Raw genomic sequence first — 10,939 nt, 5'->3', positions numbered from 1 at the left:
GGCTAAACCCATGAGCTCTCTCCAAGCCTCCAGTGCTTGAGGCCAAAGCCATCCCAGGGGGGTGTACAGGGCACTGGAGGGTGGAGGAGGTAGCACCTCTGGGGTACCCTCAGAGGGTGCCAGATTTTGGCTGTCGGTTCATCCTTGCCAGTTCCTGCCCTGGCAGCGCAGGGGCAATGCTTGGTGCTGCCTGCCTGCCCTCACCTGCTCCTGGGAGGGAATTACCCGGCGCCGGTATCCCGGTGTTCTGGGGGTGGTGCTGTCTCTGGGGCATAGGGAAACAGGAGTTCTGCTTTTCCCCTTGTGGAGCTGGGATTTCTCCCTGTGGAGGGCAGAGCAGCCAGGTTACATGGGCTGTCTTTTGGCTCGGTCAGGTCAGATTTCCAGGTGGAATTTCTGGATGAAATCAAGAAAAGGGGAAAAACCTAAGTCCCAATCCTGCTCCTGATATCCCCGGGAGCTGGGTTCTGCCTTCCCATAGCTCTAAGCTCCCCTCTGCCCCAACACAGCCCCAGCACAGGAAGGTTTCTTCTCCCCCAAGCCTGTGAACACCAAATAATCTGGGAACACTCCTTGCCGGGCAGGTCACCCCTCTGCTACCTCTCATCCTGGGCTCAGCAGGTGATGGCTTCACCCCAGTCCCCGGGGTGTCCCGGGCAGGTGGGCAGCCCCTGTGCCCCCGGCGTGTCCCGGGCAGGTGGGCAGCCCCTGTGCCCCCGGCGTGTCCCGGGCAGGTGGGCAGCCCCTGTGCCCCCGGGGTGTCCCGGGCAGGTGGGCAGCCCCCGTGCCCCCGGGGTGTCCCGGGCAGGTGGGCAGCCCCCGTGCCCCCGGGGTGTCCCGGGCAGGTGGGCAGCCCCCGTGCCCCCGGGGTGTCCCGGGCAGGTGGGCAGCCCCCGTGCCCCCGCAGCCCCTGGCAGCGCCACCAGGTCCGACCCTGCCAGGTTTTCCCACAGGGATGTTGCCTCGGCAGCAACAGGGAGCTGGAGCAGCACTTCCAGCTGCATTCTTGGGTTTTTTTTCTCTCTGTATATCCCTAATAGGAAACTGAGCCCTCCATATTTTTTTAATTATTATTTTTTAATCTTCTGGTTTATGTTTGCACCAGAGCTGCAGCTCACCTGCATCCTGCCCTGCAGGGCGGGTTGGCAAAGGGCAGCCCCTGTTAGGAAATGATGATGGGGTGGTGAAGGGAGAGCAAGATGCCAAGAGGGTCGTGGTTTCTCCATGGTTGGTCCCTGTGAGACACAGGGAAACAGCAGCCTCATCTCCTGAGGCAGGATCTGTGTCTGATCCATCCTCCAGCAAAACCATCTCCATGATTCCTGCTGTCACAAGGAGCTGAAGGGGTTCAGCACTGCTCTGGGCAGCAAAACAGGACACCCAGCCCTTTCTGCCACCACAGCCAGGTGTCCATGGCCCAGCAGCTCCACTGTGCTCTTGGAAATGCTTCCCATTAAAGGCAGCTCCAGCTGAGCTCCAGTGCCTCTCACTGCCCCATCCCTGTGCCAGGGCTGGGGGTACATCCTGCTCCTCCCTCCCTGCTTAGGGAATCAAACCCCTTGCTCCAAAATTAAAAAAAAAAAAAAAAAAAAAAAGGAAAAAATTAGGAAAGGCAATGGGGGGACACGGGTCCATCTCAGCCAGGAAGGGCAGTGGCACTTGTCACCATCCCTCGCCTTCATGGCAAACCCGGCTCCCCTGTCCAAGCTCATCCTGTCAGGATTTATTAACACATGTAAGTCCACTTATCGATCTCTGGCTAGAGCTTTATCCCTCAAAATTGTCTGAGAAGGAAATTCCTTGGTAAATGCTAATAATAAAGCATTTATAAAGTGCTCCGACGTACACATATCAACGACTAAGCCAATACATTGTTTGTTACAACCCTGTAGCCTGCAGTTTATAGCACAATTAGTTACAGGTTTTTATAGCATCTATTTAGTATTTTGAAGAAAAAAAAAGGTTATAAATATAATTGTTATATTCTATTGTACTTTATAGACAGAGGAAGTTATATTAGTAATAATAACAACTCTCACTGCTTCGACAGCATTTCCCAGCTCCCGGGAAAAACGAGGGCTACAAAGAGCTACTTTCCCAAGAGCCCAGGAAGGGGTAGGTGGTGGTGGTGGCACCCTGGGTGCAGGCAGGGAATCCCAGACAGGAAGATCCGAGGTGTTCAGGCACAGGGATTGGAGCACACGGGAGCACGGCAGCAGCCACGAGCACCCTGTGGCCCTACTCACACCTTACTACAGATTTAACACTCACCCAACACCACCCTGGTCCTGCTGAGAGTAACCTGGTCCTGGCACAGGCTGGGATGTCCCCTCTGCTGTGCCCAGGGCAGTGCCAGGTTTCTGCCCCCGTGCTCGTGGAGGTGATGCCTGGGTTTGGTTCGGCCCCACCAAGGATGCTTCCCTGTCCCTGTCCTCCTCCTGCCCCACTGAGCATCCCAGTTGCCTGGACTTGGCTTTCCTTTCCCCCCTGGACTCCTTGTTGGAGATTCCCGAGGTGTCTACACCGCCTGTGACGCCCTGCACCTCCTTCTTTGAAATTGAATTAAAAATCAGGTCTGTCCCCCTTGTTCTGTACCAGCCTTCGGGAGTGTTTTTGTCGACAGGTTTTGCATTCCCGCGGTCCCAGCGCTCACATTTGCTGCTCCTCAGCGGGTAAGTGGGGCTGACTTCATCCTCTCGTGGAAAATGAGACTCTCTTGGGCATTGTGGGGTTCTCAGAGGGACGTTTGCTGTGCCCACATCAGGATTATACTCTCTCCCTTCCCACCCACACAGAAAAGATGTGGAAATGGAAGAGCTTTGGCACATCTCTATTGCACAAACAGCATTGCTGGGTCTGTGGCTGTGGGCTGGGGGTGCAGCAGTGCCTGCTGTGACCCTTGGTGACATCCATCACCCCCCCACCACAGGGGTCAGCAAGGGTCCCCTCCCCTGACCCCTCCACCCGAGGGGCTCATGAAGGCTCTTGGAGCTGTCAGACACGAGGCTCACTGGTCCCATGGTGCAGATGGGGAGCACTGAGGTATGAGATGTTTTTTATGGATGTCAAGGATGGGGTGTCTCCACTTCAGGGGGGCTAAACCCTTCCCCTGCAGAAAATATCCCATTCTCTCAGTTTGGGACTGGATTTTTCCACCCAAACCAGTACAAAAGTGTCTGCTTACCAGGATTACCGGTACAGACAAAATCCATTGGGAAGGAGGGGGTGCAGCTCTGAAAAGTGAGGTGGAACCCCCCGGGTTGTGTGGGAGCAATTCGCTCGTGCTGCCCTGGGAAACCTCGGGCACTGCAGCTCCAGCTCCAGCTTCAGCATCAGCATTGCTCCCACCTTTGGAGGGAGGGGTCCGTCCGTCTGTCCGTCCATCTGTCCATCCCCACCGACTCTCGGGGTGGGCTCAGACCCACGACTCCTCATCATCCTCGGTCAGCCAGGTGCCGCTGTCACCCAGGGACAGCTTGGCCGTGGGGCGTGTGCTGCCGGTCTGGGGGGCTCGGGGGGGCCCCGGGGGGCGGTGCTGGCCCCGGGGGGCAGGGGGGCGATGCCCCAGCGGGGTGGGGATGCGCGAGGGGCGCTTGCCCGGCCTGTGGTCCCGCCGGGGACGCACCTTGGGCCGCAGCTTCAGCTTGTAGATGGAGGGCACACGCTCGGGCTTCTTCAGGCACCGCCGGGGCTTGGCGACGTTGTTGGTCCTGGGTGCCCGCGGGGTCTGGCCCCCCACCCCCGGCCGCTCTGCCTCCCCCGGGGCTGGGAGCTGCGGGGCAGCTCCTGCGGGTGTTTTGGGGACCTGGCTCCGCATCCCCACGGGGCGCAGGGGCTGCCGCCCGCGGGAGAGCTCCTCCAGCACCCTGTCATAGCCGGGGGGCTGCGTGTTCCTACAGCACCCCCGGAGCCCCTCGGCCCCATTGCCAGGGCCACAGGCTCCCCCAGCTTCGTCCTCTGGCACCCGAGGTCCCTCAGCACCCCCAGCCCCTGGGTTCGGGGCTGGGTGGCACTGCCGTGTCCCCTGGGGACCGTCGCCAGCAGCACAGACCTTGCACCCCCCTGCAGAGCGGCCCAGAGGGGTGTGGGGCCGGGAGGCGGCCGGGCTGGCTTTGCTGGGGGGTTTAACGCTGCTGTCCAGTTTCGGGGGGTGGCTGGAGGAATTTCGGGGTGAGGGCTGTCGGCCCCGGCCAAGGGCTCCCTGCCTCCCTTCCCGTGGGCTCTTCAGGCTCTGGGAGTCTCCCGGAGCATCCCGGTGCGAGGAGGGGACACAGACCTTTAGGGGACTGGGGGCACGGACCTTTAAGGGACTGGGGGCTCGGGGTATCGCTGTGGTGGGTGTCCCCGTTTCCTGTGGCCTGGCAGCCAGCACAGATGATTTTCCTCCTTGCTGGGTGCTTCTCGGAGGTGCCGGTACCGTCCGCGGGCTGGGTGCTGCGGACCTGCCCCGTGCCGGTGCCACAGGGGTGGATTTCCCTGGGCTGGTCCCTTGCGGGACCCCCGCGCCGTTCGGGAAGCTGAGCCGGGAAGGGACGGGTGCCCGGCCCCTCGCCCCGTGCCCAGGAGAGCTGGATCGAGCAGGTGACCGGGATGGTGGCGGCTGCCTCCCCAGAGGGACAGCGGGTGGCTCCCGCATCCTGCAGGGAGAGACAGCGGAGAGGGGCCAGGGAGCTGCTGCATCCCCCCCATCCCGCCTGGTGCTGGGCACCTCCACAAGGAAGGGGGGAAAAAATTCCAAGGATGTGAGAAAACTTGCTGTGAAGCCAGGCAGTTTTGGGACACGAAGCATCCCTGCACCACTTACCTGCCCGAAGGGACCCTCCGGGGCTGCGCTGGCTCCGGGTGAGGGCTGGCACCCGGCTGGCGACCCGAGCCCTCTGGCGAAGGGGTGGCAGGGGACCGGGGGCCAGGGGGGACACGGGCCCCCCAGGTGACGGGGGGCAGGGGGCTCTGGGAGCGGCTGACCAGCAGCGCGGGCTGGGGGCTGCGGGCAGCCGCCCTCGGGGCCGGGCACAGCCGCACCTCGTGCTGCACCGGCTGCTGCGGGCCCCGCGCTTTCCAGGCTTGTTTGTGAGCTGTGGGGACAACGAGGGGGGTTCAGCACCCCTGTCCTCTGCACCCACCCCCGGGTGCAGCCCACCCAGCCGTGGCTCTGCATCTAAGCCCCTCGAGGGTGCTGGCAGAAAGCTGCGCTCCCTGCAAAGTGGCTTTTGGGGTCCGGCTCCATCCAAAAGTCTTCCATGACCTCTAGTGGCCACCAAAGCCAAAGAAAGTCCCCAAAACCCGACATGCCCCAGCAAAAACAACGATGCATGGCTGTACCAAAGCCTCTCGCTAATGAAAATGTCCCCGAGAAGCATCGAGACCAGCCACAGACGCCCCCACCCTCAGCCAGCCGCGGGGTTTGGGGACGCGGGGACTCACAGAGCGAGGTGCAGCGGCACGGGTCGTGCTTGTCCAGGTAGTGCTCCAGCGTGTCCCAGCCGCCCCCGACCCGCACCATGACGTGCTCCCGCAGGATCTGCACGGGAATGTCCATGCCAGGGGACACCAGCAGCCTGGGGGTGGCACGCTCGGCCGGGCTTCGGGAGCTGTGGGCTTGCCCTAAGTGCCACCAGGTGTCCCAAAGGACGGCTGCGTCCCTGGCTCAGCTCCTGCGGTCATCCCGACGGCTTTATTTCCTCACCACAAGGAGGGTGGGGGAGCCTTTCGGAAAACCCCTGTCCTTCGCGTGCTGAATTCTTTGGCCAGGCTTGGGGGTGGATTCAGAGCATCCCAGTGTTCCCATTGCTGGGTGAGACCAGGCTGTGGCTCTGTGGGATGTCAGGTTTTGTCCCACACACATGGGTGGTTAAATCCATACCAACATCTATCGCAGGGCTGAGCTCCCCTGCTGCCGTGTTTTGGGAATAATGGTCAGAACTCCCCCACGGGCCCCTTTGGGGGATTATGGAAAAGGGGTCGTGGCAGCAGAGAAGAATTCCTGATGCCTTTCCTCCAAAAGCAGGGGTGAAGCAGACTCACCCGGACAAAGATGAGGGTGTCAGAGTCCCCCACACGGTATTTCCCTTCGGAGATCTTGATCATGGGGAACTGGACAGGGCAGGTACAGCGGCTCACCAGGTGCTGGACCTGTGGGTGGCAGGGATGGGTCCTCACCAGGGCTGCTGGGAAAGGTCCTGTGCTGGCCATGCCATCCCCATCCATCTCCATTTCCATCTCCATCCATCTCCATGCCATCCTCTTCCACCTCCATGCTCATCCCCATCCATGTCCCTGCCCATCCCCATCCATCTCCATGCCATCCCCATCCATCTCCATGCCCATCTCCATGCCACCCCATGCCCCTTGGTACCATCTGGTCGAGGTTGTTGAGGTCCCGTGGTCTCCTGGGGGGCCGGGGCAGGGCGGGGTCTGTGGGAGGCAGGTCCAGGTCCTGCCGAAGCTCCTCCTCAATCTCCTCCTCCATCTGCACCAGGGTTGGGGCGCGCATTCCAAAGCGGGAAGCGTGGCGTGCCAGCTCCAGCAGGCACAGCACAAAGTTCTTTTCGTTCTTCCTCAGCACCAGGTCCTCTGTCTCGAACATCAGGACGTCTGGGCAGGGCAGGGCAGGGCTGAGCCAGGGTTGGCATGTGGGGATGGGGACAAAGGGGATGGGGGGCACAGAGGGAATCAAAACCCACCCAAAAGGGTGCTCTTCACTGGAGCCATCCCACCAGGAATATGGCTGGGTTCAACAAGAGTTGGGAGAAATGATAAAGGAGGAAGAGCCTTTCCTTTTGGGCATCTACAGGTGTTTCATGGCACCCCAAAGCCACAAAACTCAATGTCTGAGAGCCCTGAGGACGTCTTGCTCTGTGCCACTCCCCTTCCTGGGCATCCATGGTTGTAGGACAGGGTGACAGATGCTTTGCTCAGAGCCAGGATTTCTCCTGCTGTCCTTAGGGCTGGAATCATGCTGTGCCTGGCAGGGACATGCTGTGCCATCCACCCTTTCCTTTTCCATTCCTCCTGTGCGTATTTGCACCTAAGCAAACACTCCAGCCGCGTGCCAGCACCCTGCAAAGCTGCTGCCAAGCCTGGAGGACCTTGTACAAGGGATGCCAGCTCAGGAGGTGGCGCTGGGTTTGGGGGACACATGGCAAAACATGGAGTGGCTGGAGGGGACTTGAACACGGAGACATGGGACAGCTGGAGCCTGGCATCCTACCTTTGATATCCATTTCCTTCCTGCACCACTGGATGAAGTTGGAGACGTTGTCCCTGGCCTGGAAGGTGCCTGGCTGTGCTGTGAGGTTGCAGGTGACACCGGCAGCGGGCAGGTGGAGGTGCCGGGCCACGTCGGGGCAGGCACGGGCGAACTCCTCGGCCACCTGGGTGACGTGGTTGGCGTGGGAGCACAGCACAGCCCCCGTCTCCAGCACCTCCAAGAAGGTGCCCACCTCGATGTCAAGGCCGTAGAGCTCCTTCAGCCACTCTGCCAGGTCCTCCTTCATGGCGTACAGGTACTGCCCGCTGGACTGGTAGGGACGGATGCTCCGTGCCCCCGTGCCCGGTGTCCCCCACATTCTGCCATAAGACTGGGAGGAGGTTGGGGGAAAAGGATGATGGGGACATGGGGAGCTGCCACAGCCCTGTCCCCAGCACATTTCCCCGGCAGCCACACTCACCTGGTGCCACCTGCTCCCTGCCACACGGCGTGGTGACAGTGTCCTGGTGGTGTCTAGAGCCCTTCTGGGGTCCCAGGGCTGTAATGCTGCTGGGGAGAGGAAATCACCCTCCTGGGCAATGGGTGTTTTGTTTCCTTCCCAAGTGCTGATCGCTTCTCCTTGGTGACAAGGGACTGGCTGCAAACACTCCCCGTTAACCCTTCAGCACCTGCTCCTCTCTCACAGCCCTGCTCCTCCCCAGCCATGTCGGGGGTGGATTTTCCCCCCCAAGGGCCCTGGCTCTGGGGCAGGAAGGAGTTGGAGAGCAGCTCCTCAGCACCCAAGTTGCTCCCAACCACACAAGGGGGATTTTCCCCCTTCCCAAAACCCCTACGCTGATCTCCACCACAGGTGTAGTGATCTGAGGGCCACAAGGTGCATGCTCAGGGCAACCTCAAGGTGAGAAGGGTTTATTTTCACATCCACCTTTGGGCTTTCTCTGCTCTGTGCTCCTCTGCAAACTCCTTCCCTCACTGCCCACAGCAGTGAGGTCTTTGGGAAAAGCCAAGCTCCTGCAGGGATGGAGTGACTCCAGGAGTTGGGGCTTTAAGGAAATAACTGCAGATGAGTGGGCACCTCTGGGAATGTGGGATACTCCCTCCCTAACCCAAGCCTTGCAGAGCTGCCACAACACCCAGGTACTTCTGCAAAAAACAAATCTGCCAGGGAAGTGTTCATGCCTCGAGACCAAAACAGAGCCTCTCCTGGGCTTTGTGGGGCTCCTTGCTGTGGTGGGGGACCCATCCTGTCCCTGGAGCCAGCTGCTGATGTCACTGCAGATCACTGTCCAGCCGGGGTCATTTTGGGGGAGGGAATGCAGGAATCCCAGCTATTCTGTTTGGGGAATGTGTGGCAGGCCGGAGGAGTCTGCGCCTGATGTGCCCAAACAGGGAGCCCAGCAGGAGAAAAGAACCCTTGAGAAGCTGGATTTCCATCCAGGGCACGCAGGGGAGTGGATTGAAAGGCTCAGGGTATGAGTTCACCTCCTCTAGACCCCCCCAGACTGACGGGGTACAGGGGACACAGTAGAGTGACCCCTGCTGCCTCTGCCAGCAATGCTGAGCTCAGCCCAGCCCTGGCAGCATCACAGGGCCCCAAAACATCCCACAGAATACAGCCCTGGGAAACACGTGGCAGCAAGCCAGGGAAGAGATGGAAAACCCAAAAAGGGGAGAGGATTTGAGGTAGTCCCATCCTCAGCCTCCAGTCACACAGCAGATGGGATGCCTGGCTTTCTCCTAAGGGGACAGGAAAAGGGATAATGAATTAATTCAGCCTGGGGAAAAAAACTATTAATATATCCCAAAGCGTGGGAAAAATCCTCAGTAATTTGGGGATGAAGTAAGAAAGAGAATTTCCATGTTTTCATGGCCATCAGTGAGTTTTCAGTGGGATCCATCTCCCTTCTTTGATCCTGCCAGCATGAAAGCTGAGGCCAAATTCAGCAATCCCCTCTCCAACCCCAAACACCCACAGGCATCTTAAACACAGCCCTGTCAGGAAACTGGAGATTTGCTTTGGAAAAAAACAACCTAAACCCAAAGTGTGACATAAAAACAAGCACAAATCCCAGTGCCACAGATCCAGAGGTTGGTTTTATTTGCTGTCAGGTCTCCAAGCCCTTGGGACTCCCTGCAGGCCACCTCACCCTATTATCATTCGATTCCTATGAAAATGTGTGTTTCTTTGGCAATGTGGAAAGTCCCCTGAGGTTTTGGGCAGATGAAGACCCTGTGTCTGTGTCTGCACATGAAGGGCTCACTCACAAGTGTTTTGGAGAATGGGAAGAGTGGTGGCTCCCCATCCTGCCAAACCCACAGCTCAGCTGGCATCTGGCAGCACCAAAAACCCTTGGGAAGTACCAGCCCTGGCACCCTGCTTAGGGCAAACCCTGCTCTGCAGGGAAGGTCTAGAAAGGGCAAAGATGGGGGAAAGAGGAATCCTTGAAGCTGCTGGCATCAGGAGGGCACCCTGACGTGGCACCCCAGCACAGCATCCTGACATGGCACAGTGGGAGCAGAGCGGTGCTGGGCTCTGAGTCCTGGCAGAACCTGCATAAATGGCTTCAATAAATCATCTAATAAAGCTGAGCCCTGTCTTGCTCAGCACCAATGCCTCAGAACTCCAGCCCTGGGAAGCTGAGGTCCATCCCCCAGCCCTGGGACATGATGGCCCTTTGCAGACAGGACTGGTGACCCTGCCCAGGAGCCTGCAGCGTTTCCAGGTGGGGAGTCTGCCTTGGGAAAGGAATGAGGAGTATGCAGCCACACTGTCCCTGTGGGCCTGCATGCACAGACATGTCCCTCTGTCCTGCTCACCCTCTCCTCTTCCCCTCCTCCCCCAGTGATTTGTCACCCCCGTTCATCCAGGTGGGGCCCAGGGACTCAGAAATTCACTGATCCCGTCCCTTGCAGAGACAGCAGAGCACAGGCATTTTCTGTGCACACAGCGAGGGCTGCCAGGTGAGCACAGCCCTTGTCTGACACAGGAGAACCTACCCAGGCACCCCAAATCCATCTGACAGGCAATGCTCCTGCTGCCTGTGAGCTGCACAGTGACAGGGCCAGAGCTCAGCTGAGCTCCCCCTTTCTCTCCACCCCAAAGAGGCTCCTACACCAAACCCCAATGCTTTCAGCCCCAAAATCCCACTGTGGTGGTGCCTCAGCAGAGCACTGGCATGTGAGCACAGCCCAGCAAAACATTCCCAACCCTCCATACCCCAGGGTCTGAACAAACAGCAGGGGCAAAGCTCCACGTGGACCCAAACTTTTGTCCAAATGTCTCCTTTCTTTTAGTTTTAAGCAGATGTTGTCAGTCTCTTCTTGAAAACCATCCAAACCCCAAAGCAAGCTGCAGCGAGACACTTCTCCACCTGATTGCGGGAAAATGACAGATATCAACAAGTATCAACAAAGATATCAAAAAGTATCACCAAACCCCAGTCCTGGTTTGAAAAACTCGTGTAACAATATCCTGAAAGTTAACAGAAATGGGTGTGTTTGCAGTCTCCATGGCTGATACATTTTTTGGTGGTCTGTTATAAAAAATACTGTCCCAAAGCCTGCAGGCCACCTGGCTGTGGCACACCTGTCCCAGCTGCATCCGAGCTCTGCTGGGTCACTGCTCCACCATCCCACGGCTCCAGCCACCCACGGGCAGCCAGTCCCTGCCTCACCACCCTCAGACAGGACCCCAGAGTCACACCAAGAGGGATCCAGGCAGCAGCAGCA

The 10,939-nt window shown here is 59.0% G+C and overlaps 1 protein-coding gene across 1 annotated transcript; it reads right to left on the bottom strand.

Annotated features, from left to right (window-relative positions):
• Nucleotides 1–3,382: 3,382 nt before the first annotated feature.
• GAS2L2 (growth arrest specific 2 like 2) lies at nt 3,383–10,255 on the bottom strand. The gene is made up of 7 exons (XM_068210295.1): nt 7,671–10,255; nt 7,211–7,580; nt 6,356–6,594; nt 6,025–6,132; nt 5,425–5,521; nt 4,805–5,075; nt 3,383–4,637 (listed from the first exon to the last, which is right to left on the bottom strand). The coding sequence occupies exons 2-7, from the start codon at nt 7,566–7,568 to the stop codon at nt 3,416–3,418; spliced, it is 2,295 nt and encodes a 764-aa protein (XP_068066396.1). The 5' UTR covers nt 7,569–7,580; nt 7,671–10,255; the 3' UTR covers nt 3,383–3,415.
• Between the last annotated feature and the right edge of the window lie 684 nt (nt 10,256–10,939).

The sequence above is a fragment of the Anomalospiza imberbis genome, chromosome 20, assembly GCF_031753505.1.
Source record: "Anomalospiza imberbis isolate Cuckoo-Finch-1a 21T00152 chromosome 20, ASM3175350v1, whole genome shotgun sequence".
NCBI lineage: Eukaryota > Metazoa > Chordata > Aves > Passeriformes > Viduidae > Anomalospiza > Anomalospiza imberbis.
The sequence above is the reverse complement of the archived record's forward strand: the minus strand, read 5'-3'. Positions and strand labels throughout refer to the sequence as shown.